Source organism: Protomyctophum parallelum (genome assembly GCF_964188405.1).
Source record: "Protomyctophum parallelum genome assembly, chromosome: 3".
In the NCBI taxonomy this organism is placed as follows: Eukaryota; Metazoa; Chordata; class Actinopteri; order Myctophiformes; family Myctophidae; genus Protomyctophum; species Protomyctophum parallelum.
In genome coordinates this window covers 4,541,763-4,566,683 of record NC_139698.1, presented here as the reverse complement: position 1 = coordinate 4,566,683, position 24,921 = coordinate 4,541,763, and the positions used below count along the sequence as shown (strand labels likewise).

Here is a 24,921-nt window from a genome sequence, read left to right as displayed (position 1 = left end):
TTTTGGATGTCTGCACCTCTGACTGAACGCGAAGACTGGCACCGATAATGCCATCCATCGAACCATTCAGCGTCTTTGTGATGAGGTGCTTTGACTCCTTGGCCCCGCCTTCGATCTCCATCGCTGGCACGGCGTTGATGGGCAAGGTGGTGTCAGTTGGTTCTGACCCCCCCGCTCCTGTTGAAGAAGTGATGTGATGCTCCAGGGTCTCGATCCCTGGCCAGCTTCTCACCTCTGCTCCTTTTGACAACTGCACTGTGGCGGTTGTCTCCCCTGTGTCACCCACAGGAATCTCCACGCCAGCGACGTCCGTCACTGGCTGGACTTTGATGGACGAGCAAGTGACATCCTCCAGGTTCTGGACCCCTGGCAGGCTCACCTGACTCGCCGTTGTAGTCAGCTGCGCTGTCTCTTCTGCGATGTCCACAGGAAGTCCCACGCCAGCGATGCTTGTCGCCGACGTGGGTACGATGAACAACTGCTCTGCTGCTTCCGCTGCTGCCGCCGTCCCTTCTGTGTCGCCCACAGGAACTTGCCCCTCGCCAGCGGCGTCCGCCTCTGGCATGGCTTCGATCCCCAGCTCTCCCGCTGGGCCCGTGGATTTGCCCACGGTGGAGGGCTCTGGTTCTGCAGGATTACTGTAGGTACCAGGCTGCTCCGTGGTGACAGGCTGCATCGGTGGCCCGTCTTCCCGCCCCTCTGGCGTCCACGTGGCTTCCCGCCCCTCTGGCGTCCACGTGGCTTCCGGAATGTCACATCCGGTCATCTCCCTCACTTCTCCTCTGGGATAGAGAAGGATCATGGTTTCCGGCCTCGGCCGGCTTTCCCTGCATTCTGCAGGCTTATCACAGGGGCCTATCTGGCTCCCTGCTGTGTTCCTAACACTTCTCAACTCTAGAGCTTCCATTATTTTTTCGAAGCTAAATACAGAGCATATTTTTAAACAAGATACTAAGTCCTGCTTCTCTTTTTCAACAATATCAAACCTGCCCACGCTTTCTAATCTTTTGATATAGAATGCGGAGAGATCTCTCACATCTCCTCTTTCAATTTGCAGTTCAATTACCTGATCTGGAATACTGCTTAATGAGCCCCATTTGAGGCTCTCTCCCAAACTAAGCGCCATATTACAGCAACGAAGTTTGGACTCTTTACAGCCATCCTGTAGCTGCTTAAGCCAATTTTCTGTAAAAGCCATCTTACCCCCTCCTCCCCCACTGTTAACAATTTGTTAATAGGGTTAGTAGACAGAGGTTAGTGGTTAATTGACTTCACAACTCATTCACACAATTGCAAATGGTTAGTTTTCGCCCAGTTAATAATAGTTATATTAACTTGGACTCTAGGACACTCACTGTGCCCTCTTTTTACCGGGCGTTTCACGATTCGTATTTACGTATTTCGTGATCTCCACACAGTCTTTTATCCTCCCGAGACCTCAGTCTACGAGCAAAATAAGCATGCAACTTTTCCGAGCTGTCGCGTTGGCCTTTGACAAGGCAACAGCTTCTAACGGGTCCAACGATTTTATGCTTTTTACCAGGAAGGCCGTCCTTTTGACGGGTCCACAATAAATGCCTCACTGGTTACCGTGTTAGTCGCGTTTATAGTTATGATTAACATTCACCATGCTAATTTAACATGCATAACTATTTGTATGAATTAAAAGGACCCCATAAATCCTCTAATCAATACCTTAGCTAATAAATCTTTTATTAGTAGTCTACTACCAGATGTATATTAGCCGCGGACTGTCTACTCTATAGCATTATTAAATCTCCCAGATTTTACTATAGCACTATTCATAATAGTGGATGCTTACGGCACCAGGTTATATATTGACACGTCCTTAGATGCGATTTACCTACTTTGAAAGCACGCTTTTGCAGTGTTAAACATTATTTGATTGTAACTATTTAATTACATCACGTTTACCACGGCTTATTAAACCAGTCCCCTGTCACTCTCGTGTCAGACGAGACTTTCAAAGTCCCTTGCACTGTTTTAGTGCAGGGCACATTTACATGACAAAAGTCACTTGCGCAGTGAGAAAAGGAATTTCCTCCTCACATGCACTCAAACTGGTGCGTAGTGAGAAATAGGGGTTTCCCTCCTCCCCCACACGCAACAAACTGCTGTCCTCTGTGCTGCCTGAGCACCCAGCTAAAATAGCCTATCTTTATTGTGTTGTTCACAGATAAAAGCACTATTATTATTTTAAACGGTCGGTTCCTAATCCGGCACAATTAAAACTTTATGTTTGGTTCAAATAGTCTCAAAATCAGTTCCTACCGACCGCCGATACAGAGTCATCTGCTCTAATCGATCAAATGACTAATGCCAAACTTTTGTTTAAACCACAGTCACTCATTTGGGGTGGCTGTGTTTAACTCCGTTTTCCATAGACCCATATCTATATGACAACGGGTTTTTACGATGTCGCATTTAGTTAGCCCAAATCAGACGCATTGCGCGTTTGATATGTAGACACTAAACCTGCGCATCGATCGCCATGCGCTTTTACGCACGGCTTCACATTCGTCTGAATTTAACCACATCAAACAATCCACAAACAGTGTGTCGCTACCTGAACGATCTGAATTGAGGGTTGTTAGTGGGGCACGATCCAAACTATATGTGTGCCGCGGTCTCCACTCACGGCTTCATCTGTTTAGATTGTGATTACTTTAGTAACTCCACCGACGCTGTTTCTAGTTTCAACAGCCCAGCCACAACATAAACTGTCTTTAAATCGTGCTCACTGTAGTGAACACTGATTTAAAGCCCTTTACAACACGGTAGCAATTTAAACTGCAATATCATGCCCAAACGGTTTTCAGTCTGGACTGGTATTATGTCTCAAATTGCCCGGACATGAATCCGACTGTGCGCTCCTAGCGCACGGCACCACATTGCTCGCTCGGCGGCGACATATACTCGCACGGCGGCGAGTCCAAACTGCACGAACGGACGGTTCTTTTAACCGCACCCGCTCCAAACTGTACAGCCTGATTTAACCTGGTATTAATCGGGCGCTTTAGCAGCCCCACCAAGTATAAAACTGTGCGCTGTTTTCAGCGCACAGCATCGGATTGAAACTGGAATATTTTATTCTGTTTGACCGTTTCAATTCGAGTTGCTGCTGTAGCAGCGGTTTAAACTGTATATTTATACTGTTTTAATTTGTGCGCTCCGATAGCGCATCAAATCGCACCAGTGCACTGATTAAGTGCACGGCCGCGATTTAAAACTGAATATTTATTCTGTTTTAATTTGCTAAACGGTGCGCTTTAGCAGCGCAACGATTTAGAACTGTGCACTCCCAGTACACAGCTACGTTTAAATCTGTGCGCTTTAGCTGCACTACGATTTAAAACTGTGCGCTTCACTAGCGCAACGATTTAAAACTGTATATTTATACTGTTTTAATTTGTGCGCTCTGATAGCGCATCAAATCGCACCTGTGCACTGATTAAGTGCACGGCCGCGATTTAAAACTGTGCGCTCTAATAGCGCATCAAATCGTAACTGTGCACTGACTAAGTGCACGGCAACGATTTAAAACTCTCCGGTTTTTGGTGAGATTTGCCGGGATCCGAATTCCCAAGAGATACAGCAGATAAGCTACGTTCAATACGCACAATTGATTTATTTAATGCTTCAATAATTTCCTTGTTTTACGAATCAAACATGCTTTTTATAGGGTTTTATTAGTTCATTCCTTAAACATAAACACATATAACATTCACACGTTTGTTCAAACTTCCCCAATGCAGACTGACAAATAGTACCCTGGAACTTGTGCATTTGGCACGCCTTAAAGTCTAAAGCCTAACCTACTCTCATTTGGTGAAGTGTGGATAATACTGAACACTTGTATATTTGTGTGGCGTGTGCCACTTAACTATGTGGTTTTAAATCTACCATTCAAGATTATTGGTTGGAGACAAGAAACACAAATAAACATTTGGTTACAACCTAATTATCATATTAAACATTTATAACATATTTATGGAATAATGCACATATCATATGATTATATTTACCGCTGGCCTCATGCTGATCTCTATCTTGTCACGGTGGTATGGTGTAGAATCTGACTACAACTTTCCATCAACGGTGTACTTAGACCAAAGAGAATGCCTTTGCAGCCAATCAAATGACAGGGTCAGTTTTTCTGCCCCCGTCCTTTAGCCAATGAGAAGCCACAGACACCTTTGCCTGTGGATTCTGACATCAGCCCCTCGCAACAGCCCCACCACTTCCGGTCATGCGAGCTGTTGCTTATCTAGATCAAAATGTCTAGATTAGCTGTAAGATCATTACATTCTTATATTATCTAGGCTTTACTAACCCAGTATAATAATGGTTACATTTAGAACACATTTTACAATGAAAGGAAGAATTTACCAGGTCATGGCTTCTCCCTATACATCTGCTCAGTGACTCAGAGTTCTCTCCTTGCCAGCCTGTGGCCAGGTCATAAATCCCTTTGTATTCACAATCAAGATTAGCTCACAACCCCCTTTACCAGGTTGCTTCCATGGAATGTGCAGTGAGAGACCCTCAGTTCTCCCTTGCATCAGTGTGAAATAGTTGATCAATATTATGACCTAAATATATTTACCACACTTCTGATAACACATTCTCGCACATCCATATATAATTCAACAGTACCTTTCCTTTCCTTAGTCCAGTTACCCTGGGTAAACATAGTACCTTTCCTTTCCTTAGTCCAGTTACCCTGGGTAAACATAGTACCTTTCCTTTCCTTTTTGCTGTAGCGGCTGTCTAGAGACTTCTGCAGGGTTGTCTTCAGGGTCCAACATTCAGAGTTTCCTAAAATAATTCCTACCACAGGATACTTTTGATAACATGTGAAATGTAGCGCTTATACGTTTAACAACTTATAGAGTTAGACCCTCCATACTTCAATCCGTCCTAATGGAACCAGATATCCTCGTGACATTCTGTATCTAAGAGGGAAATCTTTTCATATTTACGTAGCGCAATATGCCATAAATGCAAGGTTCTATGAAGTATTAATAGGTTAATATGACATAAATGCATCAATGTAAATGACGTGAATGTAAGAAAGAGTCAAAATGCCAACACGTATCAGAACCCCATGGCTGATCTTTATTAAATTCATGAAATATGAGCTGGGTAAACAGAGTACCTTTCCTTTCCTTTCCCTTCCCTCCACCATCGGTATATGAATGCGTGTGTGAATGGGTGAATGCAATGCACATCAATCTATGCAGAGTGCTTAGGGTAAAAGCGCTAAGCGCTCTGTATAAAGGCACCGTTTCTATTTAACCGTTTTGAGAGCAGGGACATTGTTCAGCCAGAGTGTTACTTTTACGTTGAGCTTGTTCGGGGATCCGATCTAAGAGATCCTGCACCCTTTAGACCACCCCATAGACCACCCTATAGACCACCCTATAGACCACCCCATAGACCACCCCATAGACCACCCTATAGACCACCCCATAGACCACCCTATAGACCATCCTTTAGACCGTAGCGCCAAGAGTCGTCGAGAAAACGCCGGAAGTCGGACATTCCAGGTGTCTCTTCTGGATCTTTAAACAGCCGGCGGATGGGAATGACGCTATAGCGCGCGGCTTCAACTTGCGGCGTCAGCAAAATGAAAGCATTAAGTTATACTTTAGCTATTGAAGAATAGCAGATCTACAAGCTCCATCTGCTTTTTTTATCATGAAAATGTGGTGCAAATCATTGAAAATATCTTATTTCAGATAACGTTTTTAACTGAAATCTTTGCTTCTCGTGATTGTCCCCTGGAACAACATATTTTCAGATGGGGGTCGGCGGGCCAATCACATGACATGAAAATGTTTTTGAGAACGACATAGAAACGCTCAGGATTTAGAAGACATTCGTATAGAATCAGTTCTCAGGTCTGAACGCGTCTTAAAGGGATTGTGACATTCAAAAAAAGGTTTTAGAATTGTTCTTGTTTTTTTTTACGTTTTCTAATCTCAATTGCACCCAAAAAACATGAACTTTTAACATTCAGTAGATTTTCTGTGATCTGGGGTTTTCTGGCTCAAACAGGTGCTCTGATTTGCCGGCAGTAAGTGACATCACTTACTGCAAATCCCATATATGTCAATGGGATTTTCCAGCAGATGTCACTGTTTTCACTGTGTTGCCTGTTTTCATTGTAGCTCAAAAGGCTTCCAAACCCCAAAGAAAACTTCAGACCACAGAAAATCCACTGAATGTTCAAAGTTCAGGTTTTTTGGGTGTAATTGAGGTCATAAAACCTAAAAGAAAAAAGAAAAAGAAAAAGAAATGAAAATTAATGTCATAAAACCTTTAAAACCCCCAAGGGAAATGAAACCTGGACTATATTATAGGCGCTTTCTCGACGCGTCTTGACGCTAGTATATACTGTCTGGGGTTTACAGGCAGACGGAGGACGGGGTCTCTAGTCCACCTCCTCGATGGTCGGACCGGAGCCGGACCCGCCTGGCATCCCTCCCATTCCTCCCATGCCCCCCATGCCACCGGGCATGCCACCCATTCCGCCCCCCATGCCACCGGGCATGCCACCTCCCATGCCCCCGTCGGGCATGCCTCCGCCCTGGTACAGCTTGGTGACGATGGGGTTGCACACCTTCTCCAGGTCCTTCAGCTGGTGCTCGTACTCGTCCTTCTCCGCCGTCTGGGAAAAAGAGACGGACAGACGGACAGACAGACAGGCAGAAGGTGATGCATTCTGGGAGAACTGACAGTTTATACGCTCTTTAATTGCTTGTTTGTTTTTTGTTTTTTTTGCCTGTTTTTCAAAAAGAAAAAAAAATAATAACTTGAATGTTGCACTGTTCAGTAGAAATGTTGTTTGAGGACCTGAAAAAAAGGGATGTACATATATATTTTCATTTTTATTATTTTAATCTAATGGACAAAAGGGTAGACTAGGCTTCAGTCTATACCCTTTTTTTCCCCAGAATAAGAATAAGAAAATATACTGAGAATGTTTTGTATGGAAGAAAAAAACAAACTAATAAACTAAACTAAACTAAACTAATTATTTTACTGCTTAACTGGTTCAGTGTCATACTCCGACGTGTCATAAGCAATCCAATCGATTCGGTTTCTAGGATAAGTCCTTTAGCGCATTTTCAATGATATCAAACAATATAAAAAAATCAATTAAGTTGTTCTCCTCTGGTGAAAAGCTGGAGGCTGCACGATGGCAGACCCTCGGTCAAGCTGGGTCACTTATAATTATAGCCTCGGAAACCCAGACGTTTTTATTCCCAGGGAGAGAAAAAAAGTCCACTTCAACTCGGCATAGAGCAGCGCAAACGTCGATCACTCTCTGCTGATTTCTGATCGTCTGCACCTTTGTTAAATTGACGCACACACGTGCACACTACACACACTACACACACACACACACACACACACACACACACTCCTCTCTCTGTCGTTCTAATTAATTAGTCTCATGTCGCGCAGCTGCGTCTAGATTCTCCCGGCGTTAGTTAGTTAGTGAGTTACCCTCTGCCATAGAAAGCAGAGGTTTATTGTTTATTGTTTATAAGGATCCCCATTAGCTTTTGCCTTGACAAAAGCTATAGTCTTCCTGGGGTCCGACACAGACAAACATTTAACCTTTAACAAAGGCAAAACTTCCCAGGGTTACTGCAGTATGGTTTACATAAGGTGTTCTTTTAACTTGATTTTAAAGATGACTTTTGTATTTGTATTGGATATACACTTTGGTATTTGCATTCCAACTCTATTACTGCTCTGTAGATAATAGAAGATTTAAGAATATTTGTTCTTGGTTTAAGTGCTCCCAGGCTGTAATAACAAAGAAGCGCTGCCAGAAGGCAGTAGGTAGCGCCCGGGCACCCTAACGTTCTAAAGGCCATCATTTGTTTGGGTGGAAGTTGCAGGATTTTAGCGGAAATATTTCGCCCAAGGAAATGACGTTGATGCTTTATTACAAATCAGTTTACATTCTCCCAGCGAATGACACAAGGGTTGTGATTGCTCGGGGGAAAATATCGTATCCGGGGGAAATAGCCTTGAAAGCCTTACATTGTGACCAGGCTTTTCTTTTCGCAGATAAGTAAGCCTGTAAGGACCTTTAAGATGAGATAAGTAAGCCTGTAAGGACCTTTAAGATGAGATAAGTAAGCCTGTAAGGACATTTAAGATGAGATAAGTAAGCCTGTAAGGACCTTTAACCCATTCTGAACGGGAACCCATTTTGGTGTTAGCATCATGTTATGCTTTAGCTATTGAAAAATAGCAGATCTGCTATTTTTGAAACATTTTTTAGAATCTGATCTCAGGTCAGAATGGGTTAATCAGACCAGTGTGTGTGTCCAGTGGAAACCTCGTATGAATCTGATCTCAGGTCAGAGTTGGTTAATCAGAACCAGTGTGTGTCCAGTGGAAACCTCGTATGAATCTGATCTCAGGTCAGAATGGGTTAAGATGAGATAAGTAAGCCTGGGACCTGTAAGATAAGATAAGTAAGCCTGCATGGGACCGAGGCTAGCGCTCGGGGGGGGGGGGGGGGAGCCTCACCTGGTTCCTGTCCAGCCAGGATATGACCTCGTTGCATTTGTCCACGATGGTCTTCCGGTCCTCGGGGCTGATCTTGTCCTGCAGCTTCTCGTCCTCCACGGTGCTCTTCATGTTGAACGCCATGGACTCCACAGAGTTCTTGGCCGTCACCTTGTCCTTCTGGGCCTCGTCCTCGGCCTTGTACTGGTCGGCCTCCTGGACCATGCGCTCGATGTCCTCCTTGGAGAGGCGACCTGCAGGGAATAGTAGTATTAGTATTAGGGATGTCCCGATACAGTTTTTTTCATTTCCGATTTTTTCGATACCTCAATTTCTGTGTTAGCTGATACCGATACCAGTGTCGTGATCTGGTGTTGTGTTTATAGCTATCTAGCTATAGGCTATATCTTGTGTTGTGTTTATAGCTATCTATCTATATATCTGGTGTTGTGTTTATATATATCTAGCTATATATCTGGTGTTGTGTTTATAGCTATCTAGCTATATATCTGGTGTTGTGTTTATAGCTATCTAGCTATATATCTGGTGTTGTGTTTATAGATATCTAGCTATATATCTGGTGTTGTGTTTATAGCTATCTATCTATATATCTGGTGTTGTGTTTATAGATATCTAGCTATATATCTGGTGTTGTGTTTATAGCTATCTAGCTATATATCTCATGTTGTGTTTATAGCTATCTAGCTATATATCTGGTGTTGTGTTTATAGCTATCTAGCTATATACCTGGTGTTGTGTTTATAGCTATCTAGCTATATATCTGGTGTTGTGTTTATAGCTATCTAGCTATATATCTGGTGTTGTGTTTATAGCTATCTAGCTATATATCTGGTGTTGTGTTTATAGCTATCTAGCTATATATCTGGTGTTGTGTTTATATATATCTAGCTATATATCTGGTGTTGTGTTTATAGCTATCTAGCTATATAGCTGGTGTTGTGTTTACAGCTATCTAGCTATATATCTGGTGTTGTGTTTATAGCTATCTAGCTATATATCTGGTGTTGTGTTCATAGCTATCTAGCTATATATCTGGTGTTGTGTTTATAGCTATCTAGCTATATATCTGGTGTTGTGTTTATAGCTATCTAGCTATATATCTGGTGTTGTGTTTATAGCTATCTAGCTATATATCTCGTGTCGTGTTTATAGCTATCTAGCTATATATCTGGTGTTGTGTTTATAGCTATCTAGCTATATATCTGGTGTTGTGTTTATAGCTATCTAGCTATAGGCCTATATCTCGTGTTGTGTTTATAGCTATCTAGCTATATATCTTGTGTTGTGTTTATAGCAGACTGCTAGTTTGGACAACTCCAAAGCAAACTCCACATGCCCACACATATGAGGTCACCACTGTACACAGAACCATTCTATCATACATGGCCCACGGTACACAGAAACATCTAAATAAACATATCGGTATAATTTATCATCTACTCTATGTTGCTATACTTTACCTTATACCGACATATAGCGACATATAGCACTACCGAACTGTGCCACCGTCCGTGCCCTTGCTGCTTTTTGTTTCGAAATAGTAAACAATTACAATCAAAAATGTAGGAAAAACCCATAAAGATGGAGGACCTTTGTCGTTGGTGATGGTGATCTTGTTCTCCTTGCCGGTGCTCTTGTCGGCCGCCGTGACGTTGAGGATGCCGTTGGCGTCGATGTCGAAGGTCACCTCGATCTGCGGGACCCCGCGGGGCGCGGGGGGGATGCCCGTCAGGTCGAACTTCCCCAGGATGTTGTTGTCCTTCGTCATGGCCCGCTCGCCCTCGTACACCTGGGAGAGAGAGATTTAAAGGGCCACGGTTTGTTTATTTAAATTTATCAAATTCAGGCATTCATCACCAGACGCTCTTTATAGCCCATTCTGGGGAGGGAACCCCTCTTGGTGTTTTTAAGCATTATGTCATGCTTTAGCTATTGAAAAATAGCAGATCTATACAAGCTCGTAGCGCGCCAGGTCTGCTATTTTGAAAAGTTGTGAAAATGTGTTGCAAATCTTTGAATATATATTTCAGAGCAAACATTTTTAACCAAAATATTTGCTTCTAGGGGGTCCCTGGAACAACATATTTTGAGATGGGGGTTCGACGTGGTCCAATAGAGATAATTCCGGGGGTCCTTGACATGAAAAGGGTTGAGCACCACTGACACAGAAACATGCTTTTTTTTCAGAGAACTATTAGGATTTAGAAGCCTTTTTTTCATCAGTCCAAAATGGGTTAATCCAGAGCGATTTATACAGTAAGCATTGAAGCAAGAACAACACATGGAAATACATCAAATACATAATATAGAAATATATAGTCATCACGAGTCATAAGGAAGCTAAGAACCTAACAGCCATCTAACTGTAGAATATCTGTCTACATATTTTTAGCCGGTGCCTAAACTGTAATCCTGAGCGCGTATATATACTCTCCCTCTGCCAACCCGGGGAGAACCCTGAACTGAGCTCATGCTTCCTTCAATGCATGAGGAGTGAGCAGGCCGCTTCACCTGACAGGGGGGAGTTTCGCCGGTTGGACGTAACGTGTGGAAGGAACACGTTATTCCGACCAGTTTCCTTTCCCCTCCATCAGGCGCCCCGGCTGGCCAGGGGGAGGCATGTTTTTTGTGAGGGTACCTATACCCTAGGGGACACGGGGGGAACATGTGAGGGTACCTACCCTAGGGGACACGGGGAGAACATGTGAGGGTATACCTACCCTAGGGGACACAGGGAGAACATGTGAGGGTACCTACCCTAGGGGACACGGGGATAACATGTGAGGGTCCCTACCCTAGGGGACACGTGGAGAACATGTGAGGGTACCTACCCTATAGGGGACACGGGGAGAACATGTGAGGGTACCTACCCTAGGGGACACGTGGAGAACATGTGAGGGTACCTACCCTATAGGGGACACGGGGATAACATGTGAGGGTCCCTACCCTAGGGGACACGTGGAGAACATGTGAGGGTACCTACCCTATAGGGGACACGGGGAGAACATGCAAACTTCACTAGGAAAGGCCCTTTCGCCAACCCCACCTCGGTTATGGGACACTGATGACGCGCAGAGGAGGGAACACCCAGGACCTTCTAGCTGTGACTGGCGACAGCGGTCAGGTTGTGCTTATGGTTGGGAACGGCATAGTTGGTTAAACTGACCTGGATGAGAACCCCGGGCTGGTTGTCAGAGTAGGTGGTGAAGGTCTGGGTCTGCTTGGTGGGGATGGTGGTGTTCCTCTTGATGAGGACGGTCATCACGCCGCCGGCCGTCTCGATGCCCAGCGACAGAGGAGTGACGTCCAGCAGCAGCAGGTCCTGCACGTTCTCCGACTTGTCGCCGGCCAAGATGGCCGCCTGCACGGCTACAAGTATGAGAGAGACACATCAAGATGGCCGCCTGCCCTGCACGGCTACAAGTATATAAGGGAGACACCGTCTAGATCAGATATATAAAGCATGTATCCTTCATCAGGGGTGGGCAACTTTGACGATGGAGAGGGCCACTATAGTTCCACACTCACTCCAGAGGGCCACTATAGTTCCACACTCACTCCAGAGGGCCACTATAGTTCCACACTCACTCCAGAGTGCCACTATAGTTCCACACTCACTCCAGAGGGCCACTATAGTTCCACACTCACTCCAGAGGGCTACTATAGTTCCACACTCACTCCAGAGGGCCACTATAGTTCCACACTCACTCCAGAGGGCCACTATAGTTCCACACTCACTCCAGAGGGCCACTATAGTTCCACACTCACTCCAGAGGGCCACTATAGTTCCACACTAACTCCAAAGGGCCACTATAGTTCCACACTCACTCCAGAGGGCCACTATAGTTCCACACTCACTCCAGAGGGTCACTATAGTTCCACACTCACTCCAGAGGGCCACTATAGTTCCACACTCACTCCAAAGGGCCACTATAGTTCCACACTCACTCCAAAGGGCCACTATAGTTCCACACTCACTCCAGAGGGCCACTATAGTTCCACACTCACTCCAGAGGGCCACTATAGTTCCACACTCACTCCAGAGGGCCACTATAGTTCCACACTCACTCCAGAGGGCCACTATAGTTCCACACTCACTCCAGAGGGCCACTATAGATCCACACTCACTCCAGAGGGCCACTATAGCTCCACACTCACTCCAGAGGGCCACTATATCTCCACACTCACTCCAGAGGGCCACTATAGTTCCACACTCACTCCAGAGGGCCACTGTAGTTCCACACTCACTCCAGAGGGCTACTTTAGTTCCACACTCACTCCAGAGGGCCACTATATCTCCACACTCACTCCAGAGGGCCACTATAGTTCCACACTCACTCCAGAGGGCCACTATAGTTCCACACTCACTCCAGAGGGCTACTATAGTTCCACACTCACTCCAGAGGGCCACTATAGTTCCACACTCACTCCAGAGGGCCACTATAGTTCCACACTCACTCCAGAGGGCCACTATAGTTCCACACTCACTCCAGAGGGCCACTATAGTTCCACACTCACTCCAGAGGGCTACTATAGTTCCACACTCACTCCAGAGGGCCACTATAGTTACACACTCACTCCAGAGGGCCACTATAGTTCCACACTCACTCCAGAGGGCTACTGTAGTTCCACACTCACTCCAGAGGGCTACTATAGTTCCACACTCACTCCAGAGGGCCACTATAGTTCCACACTCACTCCAGAGGGCTACTATCGTTCCACACTCACTCCAGAGGGCCACTATAGTTCCACACTCACTCCAGAGGGCCACTATAGTTCCACACTCACTCCAGAGGGCCACTATAGTTCCACACTCACTCCAGAGGGCCACTATAGTTCCACACTCACTCCAGAGGGCCACTATATCTCCACACTCACTCCAGAGGGCCACTATATAGTTCCACACTCACTCCAGAGGGCCACTATAGTTCCACACTCACTCCAGAAGGCCACTACAGTTCCACACTCACTCCAGAGGGCCACTATATCTCCACACTCACTCCAGAGGGCCACTGTAGTTCCACACTCACTCCAGAGGGCCAGTATAGTTCCACACTCACTCCAGAGGGCCACTATAGTTCCACACTCACTCCAGAGGGCCACTATAGTTCCACACTCACTCCAGAGGGCCACTATAGTTCCACACTCACTCCAGAGGGCTACTATAGTTCCACACTCACTCCAGAGGGCCACTATAGTTACACACTCACTCCAGAGGGCCACTATAGTTCCACACTCACTCCAGAGGGCTACTGTAGTTCCACACTCACTCCAGAGGGCTACTATAGTTCCACACTCACTCCAGAGGGCCACTATAGTTCCACACTCACTCCAGAGGGCTACTATAGTTCCACACTCACTCCAGAGGGCCACTATAGTTCCACACTCACTCCAGAGGGCCACTATAGTTCCACACTCACTCCAGAGGGCCACTATAGTTCCACACTCACTCCAGAGGGCCACTATAGTTCCACACTCACTCCAGAGGGCCACTATAGTTCCACACTCACTCCAGAGGGCCACTATAGTTCCACACTAACTCCAGAGGGCCACTATAGTTCCACACTCACTCCAGAGGGCCACTATAGTTCCACACTCACTCCAGAGGGCCACTATATCTCCACACTCACTCCAGAGGGCCACTATATAGTTCCACACTCACTCCAGAGGGCCACTATAGTTCCACACTCACTCCAGAAGGCCACTACAGTTCCACACTCACTCCAGAGGGCCACTATATCTCCACACTCACTCCAGAGGGCCACTGTAGTTCCACACTCACTCCAGAGGGCCAGTATAGTTCCACACTCACTCCAGAGGGCCACTATAGTTCCACACTCACTCCAGAGGGCCACTATAGTTCCACACTCACTCCAGAGGGCCACTATAGTTCCACACTCACTCCAGAGGGCTACTATAGTTACACACTCACTCCAGAGGGCCACTATAGTTACACACTCACTCCAGAGGGCCACTATAGTTCCACACTCACTCCAGAGGGCTACTGTAGTTCCACACTCACTCCAGAGGGCTACTATAGTTCCACACTCACTCCAGAGGGCCACTATAGTTCCACACTCACTCCAGAGGGCTACTATAGTTCCACACTCACTCCAGAGGGCCACTATAGTTCCACACTCACTCCAGAGGGCCACTATAGTTCCACACTCACTCCAGAGGGCCACTATAGTTCCACACTCACTCCAGAGGGCCACTATAGTTCCACACTCACTCCAGAGGGCCACTATAGTTCCACACTCACTCCAGAGGGCCACTATAGTTCCACACTAACTCCAGAGGGCCACTATAGTTCCACACTCACTCACTACAGAGGGCTACTATAGTTCCACACTCACTCCAGAGGGCCACTATAGTTCCTTCATCATCACATCTATATAAACAACATGGCGTCCTCCTCCTTACCGGCTCCGTAGGCCACAGCCTCGTCGGGGTTGATGCTCTTGTTGAGCTCGCGGCCGTTGAACAGGTCCTGCAGAAGCTTCTGGATCTTGGGGATGCGCGTGGAGCCGCCCACCAGGACGATGTCGTGGATCTGGGCCTTGTCCATCTTGGCGTCCCTCATGGACTTCTCCACCGGGTCCAGAGTCCCGCGGAACAGGTCGGCGTTCAGCTCCTCGAAGCGGGCCCTGGTTGTGGGTCGGACACACACATGGGGTTATTGGACCAGTGTTGTTTTTGTCGACTAAAACTATAAGACGAAAAATGTTCGTCGACTACATTTTTTCACTGACAAAAACAAATGGAAACTAAATGAAAACTAAAAGCTACGATGACTAAAACTAAGACTAAATATACTGATAATTTCGTCGACAAATAAAAACTAGACTAAAATTGTTAGGAAGGGACTATAGTGGACAAGAGATCCAGTATAAGTCATTTTACACTTGGTTGCATGCTGAAAATAGCAGATCTACAAGCTCACAACGCGTCACGTTGCGACACGTTGTGAGCTTGTAGATTGGCTATTTTCAGCAAGTGTAAAAACACTCATTACGACGGCATCAAGACCCGCCAAAATACATTTTAGTCGACTAAATCAACTGTAGATTTAGTCGACTAAAATCTTATGACATTTAGTCGACTAAAACTAGACTAACACTAACACATTCCAGGTGACTAAAATGTGACTAAAACTAAGTGAAAACTATTCAAGAGACTATAGGACTAAATTACTATATGATCGTAGAAGTCAGCTCCCTCGTCATAAGTACATAAGTACATACTCATAAGTGTACTGACCATATGATCGTAGAAGTCAGCTCCCTCATCATAAGTACATAAGTGTACTGACCATATGATCGTAGAAGTCAGCTCCCTCGTCATAAGTACATAAGTACATACTCATAAGTGCACTGACCTGGTGATGGAGGTGTAGAAGTCAGCTCCCTCATCATAAGTACATAAGTATATACTCATAAGTGTACTGACCATATGATCGTAGAAGTCAGCTCCCTCGTCATAAGTACATACTCATAAGTGTACTGACCTGGTGATGGAGGTGTAGAAGTCGGAGCCCTCGTCATAAGTACATAAGTACATACTCATAAGTGCACTAACCTGGTGATGGAGGTGTAGAAGTCAGCTCCCTCGTCATAAGTACATAAGTATATACTCATAAGTGCACTGACCATATGATCGTAGTTCTAAGTCAGCTCCCTCGTCATAAGTACATACTCATAAGTGCACTGACCTGGTGATGGAGGTGTAGAAGTCGGAGCCCTCGTACAGCGAGTCGATCTCGATGCTGGCCTGCGTGCTGCTGGACAGGGTGCGCTTGGCGCGCTCGCAGGCCGTGCGCAGGCGCCGCACGGCGCGCTTGTTGCCCTGGATGTCCTTCTTGAACTTGCGCTTGAACTCCGCCACGAAGTGGTTGACCATGCGGTTGTCGAAGTCCTCGCCGCCCAGGTGCGTGTCGCCCGCCGTGGACTTGACCTCGAAGATGCCGTCCTCGATGGTCAGGATGGACACGTCGAAGGTGCCGCCGCCCAGGTCGAAGATCAGCACGTTGCGCTCGCCGCCCACCTGGGGGGGAGAGGGGGGGGGAGGGGGGGAGGGGGGAGGGGGGAAGTAGAGAGAGAGAGAGAGGACTTTACAGAAACACTAAAAAGAATGCAATGCAATTCCACGGACACTGGATGTGCGAGACTTTGCACTCTAGGGCAATACATGACACACAAGGCAAACCTTTTAAATTATATATTTATTATTCTAAATGAAAATAAGTTAAGCAATCATCAAATAAACTCAGGTGTACACAGTTGGCCTGACGGCCTGCTCCACTCTGCCCTAATCACACAGGCTGCCAGATAGCCTACTGTGCAGAGGCAGAGGGGGCGGGGCCGTCACACCCCCCTCCATAAGAATATTGTCTACATTGTACATTTTTAAAGGTTCTATAAGCACCTGAATGGAGCACCGGAGTCTGACGTCAATATCGGTAGAGGGCGCAAATCCACGGGTTCATGTACTTTTTTAGATCGCCTCATAGATGTAGGAGTAGTATGTGTATACTTCTTACCTAAGATGTACAGTATAAGTAGTAATACTTCTTATCTAAGATGCACAAGTGGCATATACGTCTTATCTAAGATGCACAAGTGGCATATACGTCTTATCTAAGATGCACAAGTGGCATATGTGTCTTATCTAAGATGCACAAGTGGCATATGCGTCTTATCTAAGATGCACAAGTGGTATATACGTCTTATCTAAGATGCACAAGTGGCATATGCGTCTTATCTAAGATGCACAAGTGGTATATACGTCTTATCTAAGATGCACAAGTGGCATATGCGTCTTATCTAAGATGCACAAGTGGCATATACGTCTTATCTAAGATGCACAAGTGGCATATACGTCTTATCTAAGATGCACATGCGTCTTAAGAGGTGTGTAAAAGTACCTTCTTGTCCAGTCCGTAGGCGATGGCGGCGGCCGTGGGCTCGTTGATGATGCGCAGCACGTTGAGGCCGGCGATGACGCCGGCGTCCTTGGTGGCCTGACGCTGGGAGTCGTTGAAGTACGCCGGGACCGTGACCACCGCGTTGTTCACGGGCTGGTGACACACGCACGCACACACACACAGTCACACACACACACACACACACACACACACACACACACACACACACACACACGCACACGCACACGCACACGCACACGCACACGCACACACACACACACAATTTAGACATTTATCAGACGCTCTTGAGTCTTAAAGGTATATATTCAGTGATTTCACTCAAAAAACCGTAGGTTTCGTTTTTGGCTGTGGGACCCAGCCTTTCATCCAATCAGGATAGAGAGTCAAAAACGAAACCTAAGGTTTTTTGACCCCCAGGGGTTAACTGGGGACAGGGAGGAACTCCTTATATGGCCAGCACAATCTATAGTAGGGAGGATTATCACAACAAAACAAAAAAATAAGTGATATTTGAATTAAGTTAAATCACTGAATATACCATTAACCCATTCTGACCTGAGGCCGATTCTAAAATAAATCTACTCTGTCATGGGCCCCAGAATTGATCTGTACTTGGCTGGGATCAGGCAATCTACAAGCTCTAAAAAAACAAAAAAACAAGGTAAAAGAATATGGGGTTTAGCATGGATGAAAATAGAGCCTGAAATAAAGATATGTGACCACAGCGTTGGTCACTGGCTGATGACAGACACAGTAAAATATCAGTATTGGTTAAAGGAAAAGGTAGTTTCAGTTCTTACTGTAGGGTGATGTGCGTGCGTGCGTGCGTGCGTGCGTGCGTGCGTGCGTGCGTGCGTGCGTGCGTGCGTGCGTGCGTGCGTGCGTGCGTGCGTGCGTGCGTGCGTGCGTGCGTGCGTGCGTGCGTGCGTGCGTGCGTGCGTGCTATGAATCCTTAATCATATTCCATCACATTCAAGAGCTTTTGGAGAGAAATGCGAACAGACTTCAGCGCACTTTCAAATTGGAGCACTGCAGAGGGAAGGGGTGTGCGTGTACGTGCGTGTGTGTGTGTGCAGCTGACGCTCGTTGACGCTCGTTCAAAGGTCATAGGTCAGACAGTGTACCTTTCCCAGGTAGGTTCATAGGTCAGACTGTACCTTGCCCAGGTAGGTTCATAGGTCATAGGTCAGACAGTACCTTGCCCAGGTAGGTTCAAAGGTCATAGGTCAGACAGTGTACCTTTCCCTGGTAGGTTCATAGGTCATAGGTCAGACAGTGTACCTTTCCCAGGTAGGTTCATAGGTCAGACAGTGTACCTTGCCCAGGTAGGTTCATAGGTCATAGGTCAGACAGTACCTTGCCCAGGTAGGGTCATAGGTCATAGGTCAGACAGTGTACCTTTCCCAGGTAGGTTCATAGGTCAGACAGTGTACCTTTCCCAGGTAGGTTCATAGGTCATAGGTCAGACTGTACCTTGCCCAGGTAGGTTCATAGGTCATAGGTCAGACAGTGTACCTTTCCCAGGTAGGTTCATAGGTCAGACAGTGTACCTTTCCCAGGTAGGGTCATAGGTCAGACAGTGTACCTTTCCCAGGTAGGTTCATAGGTCAGACAGTACCTTTCCCAGGTAGGTTCATAGGTCATAGGTCAGACAGTGTACCTTTCCCAGGTAGGGTCATAGGTCAGACAGTGTACCTTGCCCAGGTAGGGTCATAGGTCAGACAGTGTACCTTGCCCAGGTAGGTTCATAGGTCATAGGTCAGACAGTGTACCTTTCCCAGGTAGGGTCATAGGTCAGACAGTACCTTGCCCAGGTAGGGTCATAGGTCAGACAGTGTACCTTTCCCAGGTAGGTTCATAGGTCAGACAGTGTACCTTTCCCAGGTAGGTTCATAGGTCAGACAGTACCTTGCCCAGGTAGGTTCATAGGTCAGACAGTACCTTGCCCAGGTAGGTTCATAGGTCATAGGTCAGACAGTGTACCTTGCCCAGGTAGGGTCATAGGTCAGACAGTACCTTGCCCAGGTAGGTTCATAGGTCATAGGTCAGACAGTGTACCTTGCCCAGGTAGGTTCATAGGTCAGACAGTGTACCTTTCCCAGGTAGGTTCATAGGTCAGACAGTGTACCTTTCCCAGGTAGGTTCATAGGTCAGACAGTGTACCTTTCCCAGGTAGGTTCATAGGTCATAGGTCAGACAGTGTACCTTTCCCAGGTAGGTTCATAGGTCAGACTGTACCTTGCCCAGGTAGGCCTCAGAGATCTCCTTCATCTTGACGAGCACCATGGAGCTGACCTCCTCGGGGAAGAAGCTCTTCATCTCTCCCTTGTACTCCACCTCCATCTTGGGCTTCCCGCCGTCGCTCACCACCGTGAAGGGCCAGTGCTTCATGTCCGACTGCACCACAGGGTCGTCGAACTTACGGCCAATCAGCCGCTTGGCATCTGCAGGCGGGAGAGAGGTCACATGACACATGTCAAGGACCTCACTAATGATGACCTCACTAATGATGACCTCACTGTGTGTGTGTGTGTGTTTCCTGTGGGTCTCATAGGAGGGGCTGTGGGCGGTGCCCCAGTGTTGGTGGGGTTCATGATGGTTAAATTCTTACCCTAGGGTTCATGATGGTTAAATTCTTACCGAACACGGTGTTGGTGGGGTTCATAATGGTTACATTCTTACCCTAGGTTTCATGATGGTTAAATTCTTACCCTAGGTTTCATGATGGTTAAATTCTTACCCTAGGGTTCATATAATGGTTAAATTCTTACCGAACACAGTGTTGGTGGGGTTCATAAGGGTTAAATTCTTACCCTAGGTTTCATGATGGTTAAATTCTTACCGAACACAGTGTTGGTGGGGTTCACATAATGGTTAAATTCTTACCCTAGGTTTCATAAGGGTTAAATTCTTACCGAACACAGTGTTGGTGGGGTTCATAAGGGTTAAATTCTTACCCTAGGTTTCATGATGGTTAAATTCTTACCGAACACAGTGTTGGTGGGGTTCATAAGGGTTAAATTCTTACCCTAGGTTTCATGATGGTTAAATTCTTACCGAACACGGTGTTGGTGGGGTTCATATAATGGTTAAATTCTTACCCTAGGGTTCATATAATGGTTAAATTCTTACCGAACACAGTGTTGGTGGGGTTCATATAAGGGTTAAATTCTTACCGAACACGGTGTTGGTGGGGTTCATAAGGGTTAAATTCGTACCGAACACGGTGTTGGTGGGGTTCATATAGGGGTTAAATTCTTACCGAACACGGTGTTGGTGGGGTTCATAATGGTTAAATTCGTACCGAACACGGTGTTGGTGGGGTTCATAAGGGTTAAATTCTTACCGAACACGGTGTTGGTGGGGTTCATAATGGTTAAATTCGTACCGAACACGGTGTTGGTGGGGTTCATAAGGGTTAAATTCTTACCGAACACGGTGTTGGTGGGGTTCATAATGGTTAAATTCGTACCGAACACAGTGTTGGTGGGGTTCATAAGGGTTAAATTCTTACCGAACACGGTGTTGGTGGGGTTCATAATGGTTAAATTCGTACCGAACACGGTGTTGGTGGGGTTCATAGGGGTTAAATTCGTACCGAACACGGTGTTGGTGGGGTTCATAGGGGTTAAATTCGTACCGAACACGGTGTTGGTGGGGTTCATAAGGGTTAAATTCTTACCGAACACGGTGTTGGTGGGGTTCATAAGGGTTAAATTCTTACCGAACACGGTGTTGGTGGGGTTCATATAGGGGTTAAATTCTTACCGAACACGGTGTTGGTGGGGTTCATATAATGGTTAAATTCTTACCGAACACGGTGTTGGTGGGGTTCATATAATGGTTAAATTCTTACCGAACACGGTGTTGGTGGGGTTCATATAATGGTTAAATTCTTACCGAACACGGTGTTGGTGGGGTTCATAAGGGTTAAATTCTTACCGAACACGGTGTTGGTGGGGTTCATAATGGTTAAATTCTTACCCTAGGGTTCATATAAGGGTTAAATTCGTACCGAACACGGTGTTGGTGGGGTTCATGGCCACCTGGTTCTTGGCGGCGTCTCCGATCAGCCTCTCGGAGTCGGTGAAGGCCACATAGCTGGGCGTGGTGCGGTTGCCCTGGTCGTTGGCGATGATCTCCACCTTGCCATGCTGGAAGATGCCCACGCAGGAGTAGGTGGTGCCCAGGTCGATGCCCACCGCCGGTCCCTTAGACATGATGATGCCTGCATGCATGGCACCGGCGCCCACAACACAACGTTATAGTATCTATAGACATTTAAGTTTAGGGCATTTGAGCCATTTTGGGGCGGGAACCCCTTTCGGTGTTATGCTATTATGCTATGCTTTAGCTATTGAAAAATAGCAGATCTACAAGCTCATAGCGCGCCACCGAGTGGCGCGCTATGAGCTTGTAGGTCTGCTATTTTTTGAAAAATCGAAGAACGACTGACATAGAAACATAGCTTTTTTCAGAAAACTGTCAGGATGTAGAAGACATTCTTAGGATCTGATTTCAGGTCAGAATGGATTAAGCAACTATAGTCGACTATTCAACTATAGTCGACTAGTAAATCTACTAGTCCACCTTGTTGGACTAGTTCCCCCCCCCCCCCCCCCCCCCCCACACAGTTTTTAAATGAAGTTTAAGTACAAGTACCTAAACAACTAGTCTATAGTCGACTAGTAAACTATAGGCAACCAGTCAACTAGTAAAAATGACTAGAAGTGAATGCCCTAATTTAGTTATTAACAAGCCATTAATTATGTATGCACGTATGTGTAGCCTACATAATGTTGAGTCATTACAACAAGTGAGGGTTATTTATTATTCATAATTCCTGTTTGGTTATGGACAGGAACAACACAATCAGAGGCAGAGAGAGAACTGTCACAGTGTGTGAGAAGATCCCACTGCTGTCCAAAATAAACTTTATTTTAAAAATCTAGAAAATGTGTCACAAATCTTTGAAGATATATTCTTTCACAAATAATTAAAAAAATCTAGAAAATGTGTCACAAATCTTTGAAGATATATTCTTTCACAAATAATTAAAAAATCTAGAAAATGTGTCACAAATCTTTGAAGATATATTCTTTCACAAATAATTTAAAAATCTAGAAAATGTGTCACAAATCTTTGAAGATATATTCTTTCACAAATCATTTAAAAATCTAGAAAACGTGTCACAAATCTTTGAAGATATATTCTTTCACAAATCATTTAAAAATCTAGAAAACGTGTCACAAATCTTTGAAGATATATTCTTTCACAAATCATTTAAAAATCTAGAAAACGTGTCACAAATCTTTGAATATATAACCTTTCACAAATAGTTTGAGAACCACTGATATAGAAACATGATTATGGGTTTATGATTTAGAAGACATTTTGGTCTCGGGCCTTAATGCCTAACATGACCGTGTGCACCACAGTGTGCACTAGTGTGCACCGTGGTGACAGCAGCTGATATGCGTTCACACTCTGTTCAGATATCTGTCGCTGTCAGTTTGAGGAAAACATGCTGACACAAGCGCTGCGCAGCCAGGCTCTCCGTCTGCGCAGCCAGGCTCTCCGTCACACTCGTGTGGTTCATAAATACTCAGCGGTGGAACAGAAGTTTACTCAAATGTTTGACTTAAGTAAAAGTATCAATTTCATACTGCAATATAGAAATATGCTCCGGTTACAAGTAAAAGTCCGGAAGTCAAAATGTATGTAATTCCCGCATTCTAGGCAGGAACCCCTTTTGGTGTTTTAACCCATTTTTGGCAGGAACCCCTTTTGGTGTTTTAAACATTATGTTTTAAACATTATGTTATAATTTAACTATTGAAAAGTAGCAGATCTACAAGCTCATAGTGCGCCACCGAGTGGCGCGCTACGAGCTTGTAGGTCTGCTATTTTGTTTTTTATCATGAAAATGTGGCACAAATCCTGACAGAAAACTGTCAGGATTTAGAAGACATTTTAGAAATTTCGACGTCAGGCCTAAATGGGTTTTAAGCATTATGTTATAGCTATTGAAATAAAGCAGATCTACAAGCTCATAGTGTGGCACCGAGTGCCGCGCTACGAGCTTGTAGATCTGTTTTTTTTTCAGACGCTTATCAGTGGTTCTCCTATATAGCTGTGAAACCCTTAGGGTTCCAACTTCCTCGAGTATTGTTTTTATTTTATTTTTATTTTTAGATGAACCCCTTAACCTATTTAGGCCTGACGGCGAAATAAAAAAGAAATCTTACATCTAAATAATTAAAAAAAAAATCAAACCACTGATGTTTCTATATCAGTGCTTCTCAACATTACATGTCAAGGACCCCCAGAATTATAATGTAATTGGCTGCTGACCCCCATCTGAAAATGGTGTTCCAGGGACCCCTCCCAGTAGATCTGGGACTGGTTAAAAACTCGTTCTGTAACAATATATGCATATTCAAAGATTCCCGGCACATTTTCACGATTTTTCAAAAAATAGCAGACCTACAATTAAGCTAGCTCATAGTGCGGCACTCGGTGGTAATGAGTATAACAGAATGCTTAAAACACATAAATGGGTTCCTGTCCAGAATGGATTAAATACGAGAACCACGTATGCCAAAAAAGAAAACCCCAAGCGGGTTACCTTCTTGAAGACTTGACCTTTTCACAGAGTTAAAAGACTTTGCTTGTAATGTGCAGGTCCCACCACAACTGGCTGACTGGCTGGCTGACTGACTGGCTGGCTGTCCCGCTCCCCTCTCCTCTCCTGTGTGCTCACGGACAGACGGACGGACGGACGGACTGAGAGGCAGAGGGACGCGTCCCCACAGCGTATATAGTACTGTCCCCAGTCCAACATTCCAGCACGGAGTCAGGTGACACTTATGTGTGTCTTCCTCCACAGAAGCTTCTAGACTGGCTAGGGGCCCGCCTGGCGCTTGTTTGTTGGGGAAAATTACCAGCAGCGTCTCAGTTGTTATACCCCCCCCCCCCATTATAGCTCAGATTCCGTTGTGGACGGAAGTGGTTTTACATTTTCTTTGTATTCTTTCCTTTGACAACATTTAGCATTAATGCCAAAATGTAGAAGTGCTCTGTTACGTGTATGTAAAAGGCCCTAGTTATTTAGGCTGACCATGGTGTCCCCCGGCCGCTTTTAAGTGGGACGTCGTGGTCCCTCATTGTTACCAGGCGTCCCACAAATGGAGACCCTGTCCCACATTGTGACTGACAGGCATCAGTGCACATTGAGACCCTGTCTGTCCCACATTGTGACTGACAGGCATCAGTGTTCACATTGAGACCCTGTCTGTCCCACATTGTGACTGACAGGCATCAGTGTTCACATTGAGACCCTGTCTGTCCCACATTGTGACTGACAGGCATCAGTGTTCACATTGAGACCCTGTCTGTCC

The 24,921-nt window shown here is 45.7% G+C and overlaps 1 protein-coding gene across 2 annotated transcripts; it reads right to left on the bottom strand.

Annotated features, from left to right (window-relative positions):
• Window positions 1-5,116: 5,116 nt before the first annotated feature.
• LOC310855705 (heat shock cognate 71 kDa protein-like) lies at window positions 5,117-24,320 on the bottom strand. 2 transcript variants are annotated; one of them, XM_083760814.1, is made up of 10 exons: window positions 24,150-24,320; window positions 21,537-21,749; window positions 19,760-19,965; window positions 17,501-17,653; window positions 16,289-16,620; window positions 15,001-15,224; window positions 11,744-11,946; window positions 10,168-10,366; window positions 8,578-8,810; window positions 5,117-6,694 (listed from the first exon to the last, which is right to left on the bottom strand). In XM_083760814.1, the coding sequence occupies exons 2-10, from the start codon at window positions 21,739-21,741 to the stop codon at window positions 6,458-6,460; spliced, it is 1,992 nt and encodes a 663-aa protein (XP_083616940.1). In that variant the 5' UTR covers window positions 21,742-21,749; window positions 24,150-24,320; the 3' UTR covers window positions 5,117-6,457. The 2 variants fall into 2 exon arrangements, with proteins under 2 accessions (XP_083616940.1, XP_083616941.1); XM_083760815.1 differs by lacking the exons at window positions 21,537-21,749; window positions 24,150-24,320 and adding an exon at window positions 20,162-20,181.
• Window positions 24,321-24,921: the final 601 nt, after the last annotated feature.

Coding starts and splice junctions, on each gene's coding strand:
- LOC310855705 (XM_083760814.1), bottom strand. CDS start 21,741: ATGTCTAAGGGACCGGCGGTGGGCATCGACCTGGGCACCACCTACTCC. Junction 19,966..21,536: donor CCCCACCAACACCGTGTTCG/GTACGAATTTAA, acceptor TCCCGCCTGCAG/ATGCCAAGCGGCTGATTGGC. Junction 8,811..10,167: donor CACCATCACCAACGACAAAG/GTCCTCCATCTT, acceptor TATTCCCTGCAG/GTCGCCTCTCCAAGGAGGAC.